The sequence below is a fragment of the Notolepis coatsorum genome (genome assembly GCF_963971535.1).
Source record: "Notolepis coatsorum genome assembly, chromosome: 11".
In the NCBI taxonomy this organism is placed as follows: domain Eukaryota; kingdom Metazoa; phylum Chordata; class Actinopteri; order Aulopiformes; family Paralepididae; genus Notolepis; species Notolepis coatsorum.
The window spans coordinates 92,908,812-92,931,912 of NC_140175.1; the positions used below are offsets into that span (position 1 = coordinate 92,908,812).

Consider the following 23,101-nt stretch of genomic DNA (forward strand, 5'->3'; position numbering starts at 1 on the left):
GAGACCCGCGGGTTTGTGTGTTGGAATAGTACGATTACTGTGGCTAATCTTCATTCTATAGCAGCTTAGGGAGAGCTCACCCCTTCAGTAGAGAAGAGAAGCACACGGTGAACCAAGCCAACTATACTTTATTCACTTGTTCTTGTTACCATCCATGTTTGGCTCGAGGGTCGTTGGAAATGAAAGGGGGATCACCACCCAAAAGTTTGAGAATCGCCACGTTATTGATGTGTCGTCTAGTAAAGGTTAAATCACTATGAATGAATGAATGAATGAATGAAAGATTTTTTATTTTCGAACAAGTATAAAAACAAAAATATATCTGTTAATTTGACATACAATATATGATATACAAAAGATAATAAAAAAAAAGACAACAAAAAGAGAAACAGATAAACAAATCATAGTTTACCCTAACTGTATAGTTTTCCCTAAGTTAACTGTATTGATCAATTAACAAGTCTGAGTCCTCGTCTGCACCTTCCGAGTCCGAATGCAGTCGATGCTCAAATCCAAGTCCAGTCCCGAGTCCTGAAAATCAGTCTCAAGTACGACAACACTGCAGGAGTCAGACTCAAACTGAAATCATCAGGTACGCAGTCTGGAGCTGCTCCATTGACATTGAATGAATGAATGAATGATCATTGAATTTATATAACGCTTCTAGACACTCAAGCCGCTTTACAATGTAGGGAAGACTGATTTTGTGGAACCACAGAATGCTTAGTTTCTTTATTATTGTTTTTCCCCCAAATGAGCTTTATCTTATAGTGTTATGTGTATATATACTGTATATATATATATTATTATTATAATATTTTTTTATATTCTTTGTGTGTCCCAACCCTCATGGGTTTATAAGACACCAGAAATACTGTTGCAGTGTTCCATTATTACATTACATTTCATTACCTAAATACAGATTACAGCAACTAAATATGCTGCCTTCTCTCCCAAGCTTGACAAATAGAATCTGCTACAAAAAAGTTCCCTTCCTGAAGCACAACTCAAGTTGTTCATTATTCATCCAGCTCATTATTTGACTAAAAAGTACTTTTTTACGAGGTCCCGTAGGTCCTACTTAACTACTTACAGTTTTGCAGAACAGTAAAACAAAAAGTTAACCTAATTCACACACCAAACGATATATATATAGTTTGATCTGATCTGTTCTGATCTAGGGAAGTCAGCTTTTTCCTTTGATGCCTCTAACTCATGGAATGTCCTCCAACTCTCTCTGAAATTGGAGGTTCTCCCTTCCCTCGGTATGTTTAAACGTATGATTTCAGACCATTGTGTGACTACCTGTAACTGTTTTAGCTGATCTTTTACAATTATTTTTAAAGTTTTTTATTTTGACTCTGGTGTTTAATTTTCGGTGAATATTGCTGTTTACATTGTACAATCGACATTTATGTAAATGAGGGAAACCTCAGAAGCTTACGATTTTAAATAATGGTTGAAATGAAAATGAAATATAATTTTTTTTACTGTATATTATAGTTCTCAGCTCTGAAACTGAAAATATATCCGTATACTCAGAACATTCCTCCAGGCGCTCTCAGTGTCTCCTTTCACCATCTTTACCAATGCATTGTCTATGGAGCAGCTTCACACTCTATACCAGACGACATCACAAGTTTGATTTTCCTTAAGACCATAGGAATAACGTGTATGAATGAAAGGGGTTTGGTTTAAGACATCATTTTGAAACGTTGGTTGTGTAATAATAAGTAAATACAATATTGAGTGTACGGTGACTTCATTCATTTGCTTTGTCTGAATCAGGGTAGTGGTATTTCTACCCTCACTCAAGGACACGAGACTTCCTCTACCTCCCTGCCCACTCTCCAGAACAGACTCCATTCCTGAACAGCATAGACACGTCATACAGGTGCAGCTCAATAAATTAGAATATCGTGGAAAAGTCTATATATTTCGCTGTATTGATGCAGTCATTTGTGCAAAAGGAGCCCCAACCAAGTACTGAGTGAACATACATGAACATACTTTTCAGAAGGCCGACATTTCTATATACAAAAGAAAAATACATCTATTTAAAAATGTTGGGGTTTCATGAGCTGTAAGACATAATCATCAAAGTTAAAACAAATAAAGGCTTGAAATATTTCACTTTGTGTGTAATGAATCTATAATCTATGAGAGTTTCGCTTTTTGAATTGAATTACTGAAATAAAATAACTTTTCCACGATATTCTAATTTATCGAGCTGCACCTGTATATAGTTAGATTACCATCGTGGCCTTGCAGAGTGGCAGCGGATATACGCATACATTCTGTCTCAAGATCTACTGTAGTCCTGCATGTTATCAACAAATGTGCATGCTGTGTGAATTCATGTGTGCCATTATTACTGTCAATTGTAATAATTGTGGAATATTCCTATAATGAGGCTGTATGTGTATGTCACCGAATTTCCCCAAGGGGATTAATAAAGTATCTATCTAGATCGACAGGTGAAATTATATGTTAAAAAAAACAATAATAATAATACAAAGAAATATATTTATATATATTATTTATTATAAATAAATACAAATAATAATTTCATTTCACTTCAGACCTTTATTTAAACATGAAAGGCAACTGAGGTGTCCCTCATTTACAGTCACGTCACGTGTGCATATACAGAAATAAGCCAAATAAAAGCATACAATCACACAGCATCTAAAATCATAACAAAGAGACAACAAGACAAGACAAGGATAACAAATCAATTAAAACACGTACAACTTGATTGACAAAGGTTGGAGATCAAGGTTTTAAACTCTGCAACAGAGGAGAGAATCTCAAGCTTTAAGGACTGTTGGAGCTCATTTCATGAGCTAGAGGGGCATCATGGCAAAATGCAGATTTACCCTGTTCCGAGCAAATTCTGGGGACCTTAAGGACCAGCCAGTCACTAGAACGGGTTCCATAGGTTCCAAAATTCCATTCCAATAATGATGTAGTATAAGGAGGTAGCTTACCAATAAGGGCCTTAATGAATGAACAAATACCAGTGTTTGTTGCGCCTCTCCGTCAGAGAGGACCAACTAAATAATAATAAGAATAATAATAACTTTTATAATAGTGAGCGTAGTCCTTTCTTGTCTCAACCAATGGACACAAGATTGAAAAGTCAATGACACTATTGAGGAGAGAACAATGTAACGGAACTGGCTTTATTCCAATTCAAATAAACCTCTTCCTCATGGTGCACTAGGATGTTCTAAAGTTCTCTGTTTTATTTACTCATTCATCCATTCATGAAGTGTCAGGTGAAGCATGTGGGTGGAACTCTTTTATATCAGTTAATGTTGACACAGTAATTGTTATTATGCAGAGATAACTTCACAAACGCACAGTCCATCAAACCCCATTCATATTACTGTGTCCACGGGAAAAATCTGCCCCCTTTTCTTTTTTCCCATCAAACGGCACCAATTATATTGTAATAGCACTACCTTGAGAGTTCACGTGCTAAACCTGTTCAGATAAGGAACGGTGTTGCTCAGATAAGGACCATATACTGTAACTGTGTTTGGGCATAGATCATGCTGTTCTACTGCCTTTATTTACTGTATTTACTGTACATATATCCCTATAGCCTAGAGCTGTAGTACATTGCACTGAGCTTACCATTGCACTACTCTGCATATTCTGTTTACATAGCCCACTGCACCTCACTGTATATCCTGTGTATATAGCCCATAGCGTGTGTAGATTTGTCTTACCATTGCACATTGTGCTAGCCATTGCACTTTACTGTACAGATTTCTCTATATATACTGTGTTTCATTGCAACTAATTGTTGATTGTCACATCCTGGTTAGACGCACACAATTCCGTTGCACTTGTCTTGTACTGTGTAATGACAATAAAGTGAATCTAATGCAATCTAATATAGTCATCAAAAAAGAAGTTACTGGAGACACAAATTATCTTTAGAAACATATTTAATATGGTGCAAAGAAATCACTGACGTTTCAACACGTTTCTGTCTTCTTCAGAGTGATCAGAGGACAATGCTGGTGTTAAAACGTGAGTGAATATATTAAATATGTTTCTAAAGATGATCCGTGTCTCCAGTACCTTCCTTTTTGATATTGTAATAGCAGTCATAAACATATTTAGCACAGCTCTTTTACAAAAAAAACAAGAAGACAAAGATTTACTTACAGAACAAACCATAAACCCAAGGTAAAATAAAACAATCAAATAAATTAAATGCAGACATTTTATAAAAGAACCTTAAAAACAACATGAATAAAAATCAAACCGGAAGCAGGTCAGCAAAATACAACAGAAACAGTATAAGTGAGTTTGAACATCTGCGCGAAGTTAGATAGAATAGAAATACACAACACTACAAATCGCTCACAGTAAACGGTAAACATTTAGGTAGACAAAACAAAAGTCACAAATAAAGTAAAGTAAAAGTCCAGGAAGATAGCACTGACACCTTGTGCCCAGTGATGCAGTGTATCCTGACAGTAACATGACGTCCTCCTCACAGCTCCACCTGTGTGCGTGCGTGCGTGCGTGCTGCTCAACCACACGCCGCCAGTCTCACACATCCAACCAGGCGTGAGCAGCTGAGCACAAAGCAGAGAAAAACCACAGGTCACTTCCCCTCGCGTCTGTACCAGGAAGATAGCTTCCTCCTTCTGGCCACACCAGGTCTAGACTCCAGACACCACACTGGCAGGATCTGGTTAGTGGTGTCGACTCGACAGACGGACAAGAGAGACGGTGGAAAGTTGGAAACGTCATAAACCCCCCCTCTCTTCCCCCGTGCCCTGGTCGCCATGGAAACCAGATAACCACCGCAGACACACACACACACACACTGTAATACAGAAGTGGTCTGGAAACCGATGACATACAGAGGAGGGAGGAGGAGGAGGTGGTGAAGGGGGAGACGGCAGGGAGCAGGTCAGAGCGGAGGGTTTCAGAAGTGCTAATTCACTCCTCTGTGGAAGAGGGAGGAGGGTTGGAGAGAGAGAGAGAGAGAGGAGGGTTTTATACAGGAATAGTCGAGAGGAGAGAAGCACAGGTGTAGGTTGGAGGCACGTGCCAGACAGGTTTGCACCTCTGCCAGTCACACACACACACAAACGTGTATAATCTTAACATTCGTACACTACCCACACCCTGTCTGTGTGTGTTTGCCTGTGGCATTATCTTGCCTTGTTAAAAGGCTTGGCAACGTGAACAAGGGTGTGGACTAGCAACAAACACACACACACATGCACAGATTCATGCACTCGGTCGTGCAAACATACACAATATTGTGCACACAAATATCTCAACACCTCCACATTCCAACAGCAACAATGTGTAAAACCACTTGAACCTGATACTTGAGTTTGTTGCATTGAGAGGCCAGAGAACATACTTTATAAACAACAGACACAATTATATGACGGGTCAAAATAGCCTTGTGTTTGTGAATGCGGGCATGCGTGCATACATACAGTACGTGTGCGTGCGTGTGTGTGTGTGTGTAGTATTTCACAGTGCCTTTGTTCTCAGTCTGTCTGTCTATGTTGACTATCTTGTTCTGACAAGTAGCCGATGGCTTCTAGCTGCAGGTTATACACTGTGTGTGTGTGTGTGTGTTTACATAAATGCCTTTTTGAGTGTATTTACAGTATGTGTAGTGTGTCTGTGTGCGTGTGGCATGTGTACGTGCCTTCATTACTGCCTGTTCGCATTTTCGAGCATAATAATTGTGTAGGCTGCAGTGTGTGCACTTTGTGGGTTTGTGTGTGTGTGTGTGTGTGTGTGTGTGTGTGGGTGTGTCGATTCTGGGCGACCGCCTGCCGTTGTCTGCAGAACAGAGTTAGGGTGTGTGTGTGAGGAAGTGCATGTAGCTCAACATGACAGCTGTATAGGTAGAGCAGATTAATGGCAAATGATCTCATCCTCCCGTGACTGACGGGCCATTTGAATGTAGACTTCTCTCTTAAGGTGGAACTGTCCTGCATAGTATGTAGCCCCAGAGTTATGATTGTTGCTGTTCCGGTATTTCTTTATCCTATGTTCCTGTAGCTCTACGGGTAGAGCATGGCACCAACACTGCCAGGGTTAGGGGTTTGATTCCCACCGGGGGTCATCCATATACTGGAGATAAATGTTTTCTCAAAAGGCTTGTGTTGCTGCAACATGTACATAAGTGATTAACATAAAGGACTAGCTTCTACTGTAACTATAGATACAGTCTGCATTGAGTCATAAAGAGCTAGCTTCTACTGTAACTATAGATACAGTCTGCATTTAGTCATAAAGAGCTAGCTTCTACTTAACTATAGATACAGTCTGCATTGAGTCATAAAGAGCTAGCTTCTACTGTAACTATAGATACAGTCTGCATTTAGTCATAAAGAGCTAGCTTCTACTTAACTATAGATACAGTCTGCATTGAGTCATAAAGAGCTAGCTTCTACTGTAACTATAGATACAGTCTGCATTGAGTCATAAAGAGCTAGCTTCTACTGTAACTATAGATACAGTCTGCATTGAGTCATAAAGAGCTAGCTTCTACTGTAACTATAGATACAGTCTGCATTGACTCATAAAGGACTAGCTTCTACTTTACTATAGATACAGTCTGCATTGAGTCATAAAGGGCTAGCTTCTACTTTACTATAGATACAGTCTGCATTGAGTCATAAAGGACTAGCTTCTACTGTAACTATAGATACAGTCTGCATTGAGTCATAAAGGACTAGCTTCTACTTAACTATAGATACAGTCTGCATTGAGTCATAAAGGACTAGCTTCTACTTAACTATAGATACAGTCTGCATTTAGTCATAAAGAGCTAGCTTCTACTGTAACTATAGATACAGTCTGCATTGAGTCATAAAGGGCTAGCTTCTACTGTAACTATAGATACAGTCTGCATTGAGTCATAAAGGACTAGCTTCTACTGTAACTATAGATACAGTCTGCATTGACTCATAAAGGACTAGCTTCTACTTTACTATAGATACAGTCTACATTGAGTCATAAAGGGCTAGCTTCTACTTTACTATAGATACAGTCTGCATTGAGTCATAAAGAGCTAGCTTCTACTGTAACTATAGATACAGTCTACATTGAGTCATAAAGGGCTAGCTTCTACTGTAACTATAGATACAGTCTGCATTGAGTCATAAAGGGCTAGCTTCTACTGTAACTATAGATACAGTCTGCATTGAGTCATAAAGGACTAGCTTCTACTTAACTATAGATACAGTCTGCATTGAGTCATAAAGGGCTAGCTTCTACTTTACTATAGATACAGTCTGCATTGAGTCATAAAGGGCTAGCGTCTACTTTACTATAGATACAGTCTACATTGAGTCATAAAGGGCTAGCTTCTACTTTACTATAGATACAGTCTGCATTGAGTCATAAAGGGCTAGCTTCTACTTTACTATAGATACAGTCTACATTGAGTCATAAAGGGCTAGCTTCTACTGTACTTCTACCAAGGTACTGGCATTACAACTGTATGGCTGTCCACTGCTCCTGAATAGTTAGGATGTGTCAAATGCAGATGATGAATACATGCATAAAAGACTTGAGTGGTCTGCTTGTTAGCCAGGTTATTAACCGGGTAGATTCTTCAACCCAAGTGGGGTTAATTTGGTGTCTGGCTCGGTAGTAGAGCCGTGCTGGCAGGTGACATCATCTGACTTCAGGAAATTAGCCTCGGAGGACAGGAGAACCAGACCCTGAATCACCTGAACTGAATCACAGAATTATTACAGGAACTTTGAGAAAGAAGGAAAAAAAATAGGCATCTAAGCGAGGGCCTTGGACCATCATTCTCCTTATTGGTGCATCCAATGCATTCCTTTACCGTTTTTCTTTTTTTCTATCTGTGTGTGTCTGTGTGTGGCTTCATCGAACAGCGAAGACCAAAGAAAATCTCTTAAGTGACACGGCATGAATGAACACGACTGGAATTCGCACAGGTCTGCCGGTGGCGCATTTGCAGAGTGGGGTTTTGTTGACATAACAAACAAACAGTCCCGGGTTCCTCTCAGTTTCTAGCGTTTGAAGAGTTCACATTCACCCATTTTTAGACTGACCTTTTCTCTACCCAAAAAATTAAAAAAAATCATTGGTGGCGAACGCCGTTCCACCAACAGAGTTCCCCGCTTTTCTCGTGGAGGAAAGACTACGATAAGTGCGGCCGATGGTGCGGCAGTTGATCCAGACCACCGGGGGAGGAGAGCAAAAGAAGGGAAGATGAAGCAGGAGGGAGAGAGAGAGAGGGAGGATGTGGAGATGAGGCCATTTTATGTCTATTGAGCAGAGATTCACCACCTCCCCAGAGGACTCATTAGGAGCTAGTCTTACTTGTCGCACGGTTCCCCCTCGTCTGGGAATGACAAGATTCCATGACACCACACCGAGCAACAAGCCCCCCCCCCCCCCCCCCCCGTATCACACAGAAGAGCTGACATCTGCCTGGCCTCATGGCACTGAAGAGACAAGTGGAATACCATTAGCCGTACAGCCTGTTTTAACATGGAACCTACTAGTGTCATACTGCTTTTACATTTGTGGTTTGTGCTCACAGGGACACTGCGCTAATATATATATATATATATACTGCATATATGAAGTAACTCTCCGAGGTGTTCTATGTGCACTTTGAGCTGCAGTTCTTGTATGAAAGGTACTATACAAATAAAGTTATTATTAATTACGTGTAGGCCTTTTTCAAACCTGTGTTGCAATCTGGTAGAGTTGTTGTAGTGCGTGTGTGTGTGTGTGTGTGTGTCACCACTCCAGTGGTCTGTCAGTAGGATGGTGGGCTTCATCAATTGGCTGTAAAGTCTAATCTACGCCCTCAGGCTATCCTGTCTAGGTCTGCTCACTGTCATTCTAATTAGGTTTGTGTGTGCATGTTTATATATGTGTGCGTGTGTGTGTGTGTAAGCTCTCGCCGTAGAAATTGTATTGCTAGAATGGCCGCCAATTCTAATCTTACGTTCTCGAATACGGTCATTTATAGCTGGTGTACCTCTGATGGCTGCCATAGTGTCTTTGATGGTGTTGCCATGATACCAGACCTGTGATGCGTCTGGTATTTCATGATGCCATGATTGTCATGATCAGCGGTGTTGTGTTGAACATCTCATACAGTGTCCACACATGAAACACTACACTATTAACCACCACACCATGATGATCAGAGCTCTATGGCAGCCATTTTAGGTGTTACCACGGTGACGTGACCGCGATGCGGCTAGAATTGACCTATCTCAAGCTCTGCCCTCTTTTCTTGATCCTCCAATCGCAGCTGGACGAGTCAGCGTCGTCATGTAGGAATGTTCCCCGTTGACCACCGGGAGGCAGCATTTTAAGAAGTAGCTTTAGGGCAGCTTTCTCACAGTACTGAGTAGCTTCTGTGTTGGGGCTGTGACCCGTCCTCTTCATAATGTTCTAGGTATACACTAGGAAAGGCCCTCTAGCCATTCCAATTATCTCTCTCTCTCTGATTGTTTGAATTGATTGATTGAAAACTTTATTAACAGATTGCAGAATGGGTACAATACAGTACGGCTCAATACACACACAATTGTTAAGGGGATGCAGACCAGAGAAAGACTTTCATCTTGTTTACATCAGGGTCCCCCATTTTCAATTCATCATAACATTTATGACATACATGACATACAGATAAACAGTACTGTTACATCCAGACATTTATGACATACAAGATATACAAATATACAGTACTGTTTAAGAGACAGTTTCTAAAAGAGAGTATATACATTTGAGGGAGAAGAAACTACATTGGAGGGTGTTGGGGGGGGGGGGGGGGGGGGGGGGGGGGTTGGACATTTACCGGGGCCAGTTTCGAATTGCAGTCTCCCGTAGGTGCTCTTTTAGAGCGGTTTTGAAGGTGGGTAGTGATTCGCATTCCTTTACAGATGTGGGTAGGGCGTTCCACATTGATGTGGCATAATTGCGAAACGTGTTTAGTCCCTTGTTTGAGCCGAATCTGGGTTGAACATGATTTGTGGAGCTCCCTCTGGTGTTGTGGTCGTGGTATTCACTGACCTTTGGGACGTATTTTGACATGTACATGGGTACCTTAGTGGTGTAGTGTATCTTGTAGACCAGGCCCATTGCAAGTTGCTGTACTCTGTCGTCTACTTTAAGCCATCCTAGGTTGTCAAAATGGGCAGGGGTGAGGTGGGTTCTAGGAGTCAGGTCAAGCAGAGTCTCTCTCTCTCTCTCTATCTCTATCTCTATCTATATCTATCTCTCTCTGGTAAATGGACTGGACTGCATTTATCCAAAGCGCTATACAACGTATGCCTCAAGGACACTTCGACGCACTGCCAGGAGGGGCCGGAATCGAACCTGGGAACCTTCTGATTACCAGACGAGGCCCTGTGTGTAGAGTACCAGTGGTCCTGTGGTGAGGCGAGGCCCTGTGTGTGTAGAGGACCAGTGGTCCTGTGGTGTGGTGTGGCCCTGTGTGTGTAGAGGACCAGTGGTCCTGTGGTGTGGTGTGGCCCTGTGTGTGTAGAGGACCAGTGGTCCTGTGGTGTGGTGTGGCCCTGTGTGTGTAGAGGACCAGTGGTCCTGTGGTGTGGCCCTGTGTGTGTAGAGGACCAGTGGTCCTGTGGTGTGGTGTGGCCCTGTGTGTGTAGAGGACCAGTGGTCCTGTGGTGTGGCCCTGTGTGTGTAGAGGACCAGTGGTCCTGTGGTGTGGTGTGGTCCTGTGGTCCTGTGGTGTGGTGTGGTCCTGTGGTGTGGTGTGGCCCTGTGTGTGTAGAGGACCAGTGGTCCTGTGGTGTGGTGTGGTCCTGTGGTCCTGTGGTCCTGTGGTGTGGTGTGGCCCTGTGTGTAGAGGACCAGTGGTCCTGTGGTGTGGTCCTGTGGTGTGGTGTGGCCCTGTGTGTAGAGGACCAGTGGTCCTGTGGTGTGCAGTTTGATGTTAAGCTCATTACAGAGGGCTGTCAGACACGACTCCTGAGACAGTGTCCAGACCTTACCTCTCCTGCCACAGCGGTTACCAGCAGGGCCCCTTCTCTTCTCCTCTCCAGTCTCCGCCCTTCCTTCTCTTCTTCTCTCTCTCTTTCTCTCTCCCTCCTTCTCACCCCCCTCTTTCCTTCTTTCATTCCCACCCTCCTTCTAGTTGAAGGACCGGTTAGAAAGCATTCTCTGTGAAGAGCAGCGCTGCCTCGGAGGGAGCAAAAAAAATTAATAAGAGGTTTTCACACATTTCTTACTAGCGAAACCTAACGGTCGATGCCGACCTTCTGTCTGTCACTCTGTCTTGCTCGCCCTCCTTTTCTCACTCACTCTCTCGCTCTCTCTCTCTCTAGCTCTCTCTCTCTCTAGCTCTCTGTTAGCTAGCTTGTGTGTATGCTGCAGGGGTTAGTCTTAGCTAGCTTGTGTGTGTGTGTACAGCAGGGGTTAGTGTTAGCAGTGTGTGTGTAGCAGGGGTTAGTGCAGGGGTCGGCAACCTGCGGCTCCGGGGCCGCATGCGGCTCTTTAGCCAATCAGCTGCGGCTCCCTGAAATTTTTATAAATGGTTTTTTTTTTTTTTTTTCTTATTTTGGAGATCGATGTCATACTGTGACACTGAAATGAAAAAATGTTTCATCAACTAAAATATTTAGTCAACAAAAATATTTCATCAACTAAAATATACAGTACGTCACACCCCGCGCCTCTCCCTGCCGTCTGCAAGTGGCTAATCTTGAGTTTCCGACCCCCCAGTAAGCTAACCATGGATAAATCCAAAAAAAGGAAAGTCTGAGGAAAATAGAGGGTTTAATTCAGCGTGGACAGATTAATTTGCTTTCACGACTAACGATGCAGGCTTACCTGTATGCCTGATATGTGGTGCGAAATTTGCGAACAACGAAAAATTTACTTTTTATTTTATAGATTTTCCACAAATAAGGGAAGGACTCAAATAGAGCTGCATAGTTCAGGGTTTTATTTAAAAGTTATAACAGGTAAAAACAAGGGCGGTTAGGTGGTCGAGCGGAGATTGCGTTTGTCACCAGCCCCGGAGCTGTGAGCTTGGTTCGCCTGTTCGAATCCAGCTCACAGCTCCGGGGTTGTCACCAGCTTGGCTGGCCGTCTGCACTGATACAATTGGCTGTATCAGAGGGTGGGAGAAGCTGGCGGGGTGGGTCCGGGTCGTTGTAAACAGCGACTCCTACAGTTCGGTCGGGGCGCCTGCTAAGCGCGGATAGGACGTGAGGGGGATAGTGTGGTCCTCCCACACGCTACGCCCTCTCGATGAGAATCCGCGCTGCCAGGTGAAAAGAAGCGGTGATTGGCTGGACGTGTGTCGGAGGAAGCACGTGGTAGCCTCCACTCTCCCAAATGATCTGACTGTGGGGGGTAAAGCGCAGCGACCAGGAAGGGACTGGGAATTGGCATACGACTAACATTGGGATGGGAGAAAATCGGAGGAAAATGGAGGAAAAAAATAAAATAAAATAAAATAAAAAATAACAGGTAAAAACAGCAATAAAAAGTCAAAAAAAATCTTTTTGTTGCTTTATAATTCCATTAATGCAACAAACTGTGTGCTATAAGTATAAAGTATAATAAATCGCAAATTTCTTTGGGTATGCAATTATCAGGCGTTTTATGCTAAATGTGGGGTATGCTTGGGGATATATAAAACTTTATACACTGTGTTATCTTCATTTTAAGGGTAAATAGGTTGTGCGGCTCCCTGAGCATTTTATTTTATGGAAGGGGGGGGAAATGGCTCTTTTGATAGTAAAGGTTGCTGACCCCTGGGTTATTGTTAGCTAACTGGTGTTGTCTTGCCAGTTTCATGTCTTCAAGATAAATATTTATCGTTGGGATTAACTGTTTTTCTGATGCACAGGTTAACCAAACACACAGAGCACGTGCCCCCTAAGTAGGGCTGGGCGATTCTTGCTAAATGTGAATCACAATTATTATTTATTTTTTTCAATAAAATCATTTAAAAAGTAAAGTAAAAGGTAAAAAAAAATATATATATATAATTTTTTTCTTTTTATAAAAAAATAATCGTCATAACTTAGAAATGAGATTGCATATGTCTATGAATCGAGATCGTGATTTTTTTTTAATTAATTGCCCAGCCCTACCCCTAGCCATTCAGGCAGCTTCTATTATAAACATTATACAACATAATACACCAGGCTGTGTTTACAACTAGCATGAGGCAGCGTGACGTTAGATGTTACTGGATTCATTGTTCTTCTTTCTACTGTTCTGTAGTGTTCTATTCTGTAGTGTTCTATTCTGTAGTGTTCTATTCTGTAGTGTTCTATTCTGTAGTGTTCTATTCTGTAGTGTTCTATTCTGTAGTGTTCTGTTCTGTAGTGTTCTATTCTGTAGTGTTCTGTTCTGTAGTGTTCTGTTCTGTAGTGTTCTATTCTGTAGTGTTCTGTTCTGTAGTGTTCTGTTCTGTAGTGTTCTATTCTGTAGTGTTCTGTTCTGTAGTGTTCTATTCTGTAGTGTTCTGTTCTGTAGTGTTCTGTTCTGTAGTGTTCTGTTCTGTAGTGTTCTATTCTGTAGTGTTCTGTTCTGTAGTGTTCTGTTCTGTAGTGTTCTATTCTGTAGTGTTCTGTTCTGTTCTGTAGTGTTCTGTTCTGCTCTGTTCTGTTCTGTTCTGTAGTGTTCTGTTCTGTTCTGTTCTGTAGTATTCTGTTCCTTTCTGTTCTGTTCTGTTCTGTAGTGTTCTGTTCTGTTCTGTTCTGCTCTGTTCTGTTCTGTTCTGTAGTGTTCTGTTCTGTTCTGTTCTGTAGTATTCTGTTCCTTTCTGTTCTGTTCTGTTCTGTAGTGTTCTGTTCTGTTCTGTAGTGTTCTGTTCTGTTCTGTTCTGTAGTGTTCTGTTCTGTTCTGTAGTGGTCTGTTCTGCTCTGTTCTGTTCTGTTCTGTTCTGTAGTGTTCTGTTCTGCTCTGTTCTGCTCTGTTCTGTAGTGTTCTGTTCTGTTCTGTAGTGTTCTATTCTGTAGTGTTCTGTTCTGTTCTGTAGTGTTCTGTTCTGTAGTGTTCTGTTCTGTAGTGTTCTGTTCTGTTCTAACAGTGTCTCATCTCCTTTCTTCTTCTAGCTGTTGGAGTCCATAGATGTGAAAGAGGATGCAGTACTCTGTTGTTCCATGGAGGTATGATAACCGCACGCACGCACGCACACACACACACACACACACACACACACACACACACACACACACACACACACACACACACACACTTGCTTGCCTCATATGCCGTTGGGCTGAAGACTAGAAACTAATTTTAAATTCAGGTTAGTGCAAGACAACGTCCAATAAAAGTCTGAACAAATGCATGCAATAAACAAAGCCCATGCAATATTTATTCTCTTGTGTACTTCTCCTGCTCATGTATCACCGTCTGCCTCCTCGCCTTGATATAACAATGGGACCCATAACCGTAAAAGTCTGTTTCGTTCTGTTTTTTATTTTCTATCATTATTATGTTTTTATTTTATTTCACCACAAAGTTGTTTCCTCTTAACACTCTGCTTTTCTGTTGTGTGTGTGTGTGTGTGTGTGTGTGTGTGTGTGTGTGTGTGTGTGTGTGTGTGTGTGTGTGTGTGTGTGTGTGTGTGTGTGTGTGTGTGCGCGCGTGTCTAGCTCTCCTCGCTCGTCAGAATGCACCCCTTTATGAATAATGAAAAAGGACAGGAGTGTTGGATGTAGAATTGTAGATTCAATAGGAGTTAGATCAGAGGCTGGAGCCCGGGAAAGAGTTCTGTAGGAGAGGATGGGGGAGAAGGTCTGGGTCGAGGAGAGACAGAGAGGAAGAGAGAGGAAGAGAGATGAGCTCTGTTCAACAAACAACTCCAAGAGACTCGGATGCAACCACTCGATTGCTCGCATGCACACACACACACACACACACACACACATACACACACACACACAGTGCATGGCCTGTGGCTAGAGGGACTGTGCTCTTCTGCTTTTTAACTGTATCCACAGTGACAGGCCGCTAGACACGCTGCCCTGATTAGCGAGAAAACATACACACACACACACACACACACACACACACACACACACACACACACACACACACACACACACACACACACACACATTATTCTGACCTCTCACCTATATCTCTGACACATACTCGCACACATCTCTCTGTTGGTGTGTGAAGTGTGTGTGTCTGGAATACAAGATGAGCAGTGGCAGTGTTTTCTGCTTTTCGGCCAGAAATCGATATAGCCTCTCGCCTCTCGGCCCTCTCTCTCTCTCTCTCTTCTTGTTCTTCCTCCTCCTCTCTGTATCTCTTCCTCACCCATCTCCTCCTCTCGTATGTATTCTCCTGCTCATGTATCTGCCTCCACCTCGCCCTCTGCCTCTCGATGTTCTCCTGTTTTTCCTCAAAATCCGTTCCCCTCTCCTTCATCTCTCTCTCTCTCTCAGTTGCAGAGCATGGGTCGCCTCCTGGAGGAGCAGCTACCGGAGATGATGACGGACCTGCTGGCGGCGGTCCGGGACAAGATGCTGTGTCCGGCCGAGTCCCAGCTGACGCGCTCCCTCCTCATGGAGGTCATCGAGCTGCACGCCCACCGGTGGAGCCCCCTGGAGGACCTGACCACCCAGTACTACAACCGCACCATCCAGAAGCTCACCACCGCCGCCGTCTAGACGCCAACCCTTCACCGCCCCCCCCCCCCCCCCACCCCCAGTGGCGATGAACATTTATTTTTCTGAGACGGATTATTTGATTCTGAAAAGCCCTCCTGGCCTCTTAGGCCCGGCCCTTAATTCTGTCCCCTGTCGTCCCTCTGGAGGTTCTAGCCCCCCGAGCTTCACGATGTCCACCCAGGCCCTGCTCACTACAGCTCACTACAGCTCACTACAACTCACTACGGCTCACTACAGCTCACTACAACTCACTACGGCTCACTACAGCTCACTACAGCTCACTACAGCTCACTACAGCTCACTACAACTCACTACGGCTCACTACAGCTCACTACAACTCACTACGGCTCACTACGGCTCACTACAGCTCACTACAACTCACTACGGCGCACTACAGCTCACTACAGCTCACTACGGCTCACTACAGCTCACTACGGCTCACTACGGCTCACTACAGCTCACTACGGCTCACTACGGCTCACTACAGCTCACTACAGCTCACTACGGCTCACTACGGCTCACTACAGCTCACTACAGCTCACTACAGCTCACTACGGCTCACTACAGCTCACTACAACTCACTACAGCTCACTACGGCTCACTACAGCTCACTACAGCTCACTACGGCTCACTACAGCTCACTACGGCTCACTACAGCTCACTACGGCTCACTACGGCTCACTACAGCTCACTACGGCTCACTATGGCTCACTACGGCTCACTACAGCTCACTACAGCTCACTACAGCTCACTACGGCTCACTACGGCTCACTACAGCTCACTACGGCCAGGAGGATGATCCACTACTAGAAAGCTACCACTAATAGCTCAGCGCTACTACCACTAAACCCCTGGACCCCGTGAAGGCGAACGGCAGTAACTGCACAAGTAGTGAAACAGAGGGAAAGTTTATTTCTTGGTTCCTATGTGATGCCCCGAGTCCAAGCCCCTGAATCTACACCCAGCCCCTAGACAACCCCCCCCCCCCTTCTTCCCATCCATAGCCCCGCCCCTAGCCCTATACCCCTGCCCCCTATAAGCGCTGTGGAAGTCAAAGGCAACATAAAGCAGAGAGAATGGGTCATTTTCTAAACAATGAAACTCCAGCAGACCCCAGACTATGGAACCCACACTGTCGGCTGGCCAGTAGGGGCGTGCTTTGTCACACAAACTCTGGGGCCTCGTCCGGCTGTGGCTTTTGAGAGAGGAAGGGGAGGAGGGGTTAGGGGGGGGGGGGCAAGAGCCAGGTCGCGTGGGGGAGAAGAGAGGGGGAGAAGAGAGGAGGAGAGGGGGCGGGGGGAGCCAGGTCGCGTGGGGGAGAAGAGAGGAGGAGAGGGGGGGGGGGGGGGGGAGCCAGGTCGCGTGGGGGAGACGAGAGGAGGAGGAGAGGGGGCAGCTGCTTGTCTGTAGGGAATGGAAGGGTCTTTTCCCCACGGACGGATGGAGGGAGAGGGAGGGGGCAGGGTTAGGGTCCTTCATGTCAGTCTGTCCATTGTGTTCGTGTGCCAACCACCCGCCCCTTTCGCTGTGTCTCTCCCCTCCTCCCTCCCTCCTCCTCCTCCTCCTCTGTCTCTCCGTCAGACCCTGGGGTCTGTGTGGCTGATAAAAGAGAGAGAGAGAGAGTCGAGGAAAAAGAAAGAGAGAGAGACCAGACGTGCTGCTGTCTGTCTGGGCCGTCTGCCTCGCAGGGCCAGGTCAAAGGGCCATGCCACAGGGCCCAGCCTCCGGAGCCCCTCCAGACCCCCCCCCCTCCTCCTGCCTTTGTCCCCCCAGCAGGAAGCCTCTTTGTGGGGCTGAGACTGCGGGCCTGCTGCCCCTGGCCTGGGCTGGGGATCAGGCTGACTGGGGCTGGGTGGCAGATGGCTGCTGGAGCCCTGGTGGGGAGACACACTCCTAACACACCCCGTTCCAGAACCCCCACACACCCGCCACCCCCACCCCACAACTACCCAGACCCTATAAGCCCAATGTGGGGCTGGGCTCAAGGGGTCGACGGGGGGGGGGGGGTGTTTCAGAAGAGCATTAAAACAGACAGTCCTCGCTCCAAAGCTCCTTTGTGTTTTTATGTCCATTGTCCCGCGAGGGATGCGGAGGGGCGGGGGGGGGGGGGGGTGTATCTCATTCCTTCCGTCAAGCCGTGCTCGTCCATTGCTGTTTGTATATCCTCGTCAATGATATTATGATATTATAATTTTCTCATTTTACGGTTACTATTATTATTATTATTGTATTCTTTTATTTTTGTGTGTGTTTTTAAAAAGAGGGAGATGTATGTATGTAATATCCTAGGGGTTAATAGGCCTTATTGCACAGGTTTGAGGTGTTTTGCACTGTTTTGAGGGCAATTTTGCAAAAAAAATTATTATAATAATTTGAAGCGATGATGGTGGAATGAATTATTAGCATTAACTTCAGTAGTGAGAGAGGGAGAGGGGGAGGAAGAAGAGAGGAGAGAGAGCGAGAGGGAGGGAACGGGTATCTAGCGAGGCGGCTTGCTTTAGAGAGAGATGACCGTTAAGACCTTGGTGTTTTTAGAGGCTAGTGGCCCTGTTGTCAAACTATCCATTTCTAGAGGAGCGTCCTTGTTTAGAGAGAGAGACAGAGAGAGAGAGAGAGAGAGATAGAGAGAGAGAGAGAGAGAGAGAGAGAGAGAGAGAGAGAGAGACAGACAGACAGACAGAGAGAGAGAGTGCCCCATGGCACTGGAGGAACACGCTGAGAATGACCCAGTTGGACTCTTTATTCTCATCGGTCCGTTCCTGGCCGACCCAGCTTTCGTTTGAAGACGGAAGGGGGCGTTAAAGATATTAAAAGAACACACACAAAAACAAGCGAAAACAAAAGAAAAAAAGCATGACAAACAAACAAGCCGCTTCTTCAAATGGTTCTCCTGTTAAAGCCATTATTTTGCAGTGGACATTTTGCAAGTCTTTATTATGAACTGTAATATGAATCCTATTTGCTTTGTGTTTTTTATTTTATTTCTTTTATTTGGGGGGGTAGGGGCATTAACCTGTGTATTTGCAGATGACGAAGAAAAGAACAAAAAAAAAGAAAGAGGAGAAAAAAAAGGAATCTTTTGTGATATGACATAATTAGCTAGTCCTATGTGATCCTTATTCTGGCTGACCTGCTAACGTGTGTACTATGATATTGACGTACCAAGCCAATCATGTATCATTTGTAAATGGGCTCAATGTATAATCCCAGCGTTACAGTATATCTTTACAAGTATTTAAAAGAGAAGGGGGAGAGAGCTCTTTAGGAGGGGATCGTGCAAAACAACCCAGACTGCGGTTTTTGCGTAGATAGGAATAGGATTGTTGGTTGTGTGGCTTAGATGGTGGCCTTCATATGTGTTCCTGTCGGGCTTTTAGCTCATGTATTGCTTGGGGGTAGTCACGCACACTCACGCACACTCACACACAGACACTCGTACATATAAAAGACATGCGCACACACACACACAGTTTCCCCATTGAATATCTCTGGGCAGTTTTATGTGTTTTTTATTTTATTTTTAAATGTTGTCTATCTTGCATCAAGACTAAAGATCCTGTGTGGTAGGAGACACACCCAGGGAGAGTATTTAGATTGCGTAGGGTGGTTTTAACGCTCACAATTAACCTTTTTGGGAGGCACGGCCGAAACGTCTGTATAAAAAAAAGAAAAGTGTGCACCCGCCTAAGAGGTGATTTTATTTCCTTTTATTTTTATTTTTTTGTTTTTGTTTTATTTTATTATAGGTTTCTATTTAATTTTTGCTCTTTATTTTCCCTCCCCTTTTCCAGTGGGTTTTACAAAATGAGACTGTTGTGATACCTAGCTTGCCTGGTTAGTGTGTAAGTGTGGTATTGCCATGTTTTAGATTGTGAAAAAGGAAAAAGACAAAAAAAATAAACAGACATGCCTAATCAGTCAGTCAGTCCCATTATGCAAAGAGCAGCTCTCTCTCATTGGAGACGGGGGAGGGGGGGGCGGGGTCGCTGGGAGCCTCCCCGCCCCCTCCCCAAGTGCCCTTTGACCCCATCGCCCGGGTCACATGACTCGGCCCCCGACGATTGAATGCGACGCACCTTCATTTGCATATTGTCATGAATATTGAAAGCGAGGCTCTCCCGGCCCCGCGACGCAGACAAAAGCTGCAGATTTGCGGAAGTGGGTCATCTGTGAGCTCTTGTTGTGTTGTTTTTCTAAGCAATTGAAAAATAAACTAATGGAGAAAAAAAAATAAAAAAAACAGAAGTGATGAACAGATTGTGGCTTGTGGTTCTTCCCTCCCTCCCTCCCTCCCTCCCTCCCTCCCTCCCCCATGCCTCTGCTTCCAAGCGATGGAGGCAGACGAGACACATGCTTGTGTTCACATGTACTGTATGTAGAGCAGAGAAGCACACGTCACATGTCAGGAAACACTACTGCAGATGATGCATCTGTGTATCCATTTTCTACACCCTGACTATATATGTATACATAAGCACCACAGTAGTTTATTATACATACAAAGCATCCGTGTACATTAGTGACTTACAAATGGTGGTGTTTTTTCCCCAAGCACACGTAAAGAGCACACTCTGTGTGAACTGTGCAGTGGGACCCCTATAGCAGCCTGGGTGTGCGTGTGTTTCTCTTTACATATGAACTCACAAAGGGCATCACGCACTCTTCAGAAGGATGGTAGGAGCCCCCATAGCGGGTGTGTGGTGCGCAGGATGTCCTTGGCCAGCGGGTTGCCTTTGTTAGGCCCTGACCCAAGCCTGGGGCTCGCCTGCAGCGTGCATCCCTGGGGAGGGGGTCTCGCAGTGCTTGGGTTGTCTCCCCATGGGGGCGCTGGGGCTCCGAGCCTCATCCCTGGAACCTAGGAACGGTCCTTCAGCATCCATCCACATCAAACACACTGTGTGTGTGTGTGTGTGTGTGTGTGTGTGTGTGTGTGTGTGTGTGTGTGTGTGTGTGTGTGTGTGTGTGTGTGTGTGTGTGTGTGTGTGTGTGTGTGTGTGTGTGTGTGTGTGTGTGTGTGTGTGTGTGTGTGTGTGTGTGTGTGTGTGTGTGTGTGTGTGTGTGTGTGTGTGTGTGTGTGTGTGTGTGTGTTAGAGAGCAGGGTATAAGAACTTCAAACATGCCATGAACATCAAAGTTCTCTACAATAAAGAAGTCCCATCCTTTTGTCTATTCTTCACAATTATTGCATTCATGTCCTTTAATGAGAGATGGATCCATGGTGGCCTAATGCACCTCTCAGGCTGCAAGCAGAACGATGTTGGAGAACTGCACTGGCAATGAATGGAGGGAGACGGAGATCCAACAACGAAGACCGAGGAAGGAGAAGGATGACGAGGGAATGGGATGAATAACTGGAGGGGTGAGTTGGTTGAGGGACGGAGAGATGGAGGGGTGAGGGACGGAGAGATGGAGGGGTGAGGGATGGAGAGATGGAGGGGTGAGGGACGGAGAGATGGAGGGTGAGGGACGGAGAGATGGACGGAGAGATGGAGGGTGAGGGACGGAGAGATGGAGGGGTGAGGGACGGAGAGATGGAGGGTGAGGGACGGAGAGATGGAGGGTGAGGGACGGAGAGATGGAGGGTGAGGGACGGAGAGATGGAGGGTGAGGGACGGAGAGATGGAGGGGTGAGGGACGGAGAGATGGAGGGTGAGGAACGGAGAGATGGAGGGACGGAGAGATGGAGGGTGAGGGACGGAGAGATGGAGGGACGGAGAGATGGAGGGGTGAGGGATGGAGAGATGGAGGGTGAGGGATGGAGAGATGGAGGGTGAGGGATGGAGAGATGGAGGGTGAGGGATGGAGAGATGGAGGGTGAGGGACGGAGAGATGGAGGGTGGGAGTTGCCCAGTGCAACCAGGCCTCTACTGTTGGCCTCTGAGCGACTACTGGATTAGTTGGAGGGGGTTAAGTACCTTGCTCAAGGGCACTTAAACGGTGGGTACTGAGGCGAGGGGAGCGTGCTATTCATTCACTTCCCCCACAGCCAGATGTGTCCTGCCCGTCCGGGGCCATCAAACCAAACCGGTGAAGTTTCCGGTCCACTTCTGCAACCGCTGGGACCCGCAGAGCCAGGAGCCTTGAAGACTGAGAGCCAGGAGCCTTGAAGACTTAGGGGAGGAGAGCCAGGAGCCTTGAAGACTGAGAGCCAGGAGCCTTGAAGACTTAGGGGAGGAGAGCCAGGAGCCTTGAAGACTGAGGGGAGGAGAGCCAGGAGCCTTGAAGACTGAGGGGAGGAGAGCCAGGAGCCTTGAAGACTGAGGGGAGGAGAGCCAGGAGCCTTGAAGATGGTGAGGGGAGAGAGCTCAGGCCCGGGCGGCTCTGAATTAGGATCACCGCTAATTTATTCTGGTGGAGAACAAACAGATGACTATATACGCGCGCTGCTGCGCCTGAGGGCGGCAAGGGGTGGTGGGGGGTTAACGTCACGTTTAGCCTGCTAGCCCGTCCGAGAAGTTCCACTTAGCCGTCTGGTGGTTAGTGAGCCTGCGTCATTTGCAGACAATTAGATCACATTACGACAAGATGTGACGCTACTGGTCTCGACCCACCAGGCTGACAGATTGACACAATGAGGGGAGAGGACTGTGAGGCGCTGCTGGAGAGAGAAGGCCTATTCATATCCGTCAGGCCAACCGGGGGAGGGGGGGGGGGGGGTTTGAGTCGAACACCCTATAGGCTGTGAAATAATATTAAGTTGTTTTCATTTTGGGATCTTCACTGTCCAAATCCAGCGTTTGATAAAAGCTTGGTGGCGGCGGTGTGTGTTTCCCTGTGGGGGACAGACAGATAATAATCACTGTTATGTTCTATGGCCCCATGACACAGATCAAGCTGGGCGGGTTTATCTGCTGGCAGTGATGGATGGTGGCTGTGTGTGTGTGTGTGTGTGCAGGGTGACCTATCAAACCGGTGAGGCCCCATTGTCTGAGCTAGACAAAGGCTCTTGCTCAGCTGGCCTTGATGATGAACCATAGACAGACACAGAGGGGGAGGGTTGGGTCGTACATCCACCCACAGAGAGAAGTGCACTTACACTTAGCACAAACCTGTATACACACACACACCTAAGTACTGCTATATGGAATTGATGCCACACAGGGAAGTAGCTTTGTGTGTGTGCCCATGTCATGTGTGTGTGATTTCTTAGAATATCTGACGTGTTTCACACGTGGCAATTTATTACTGACCTTGAAGAGTTTTTCATCATAATATTGTTTTTTTTGGGTGGAGTTTTCTGAACATTATGCATCTTTTTCTGTATTTGACCCATGGGGCCGATAGCTGGAGGAGGATTTTTTAGAAACCTCTGTTTGGGCAGAGATGTAGAGGCCACATGTTGTGTAAGCCGCATGCGTTGCCGGGAGAGAAATCAATAGCAGTGGGCTACGGAGTGGTTTTAGCTTGGTCCTTTGACCCCTGTATCTCATTTT

At 45.5% G+C, this 23,101-nt stretch overlaps 1 protein-coding gene across 2 annotated transcripts in view; it reads left to right on the forward strand.

Moving 5' to 3' along the window:
• Positions 1–16,876, forward strand: part of ctif (CBP80/20-dependent translation initiation factor) — a 216,500-nt gene extending 199,624 nt beyond the window's left edge. For both annotated transcript variants that reach the window (XM_084324355.1, XM_084324356.1), the window contains 2 exons: positions 14,097–14,150; positions 15,444–16,876. In XM_084324355.1, the coding sequence (XP_084180481.1) occupies positions 14,097–14,150; positions 15,444–15,668 (279 nt within the window). In that variant the 3' untranslated portion in view covers positions 15,669–16,876. The remainder of the gene's footprint in view (positions 1–14,096; positions 14,151–15,443) is intronic.
• The last annotated feature ends 6,225 nt before the right edge of the window (positions 16,877–23,101 follow it).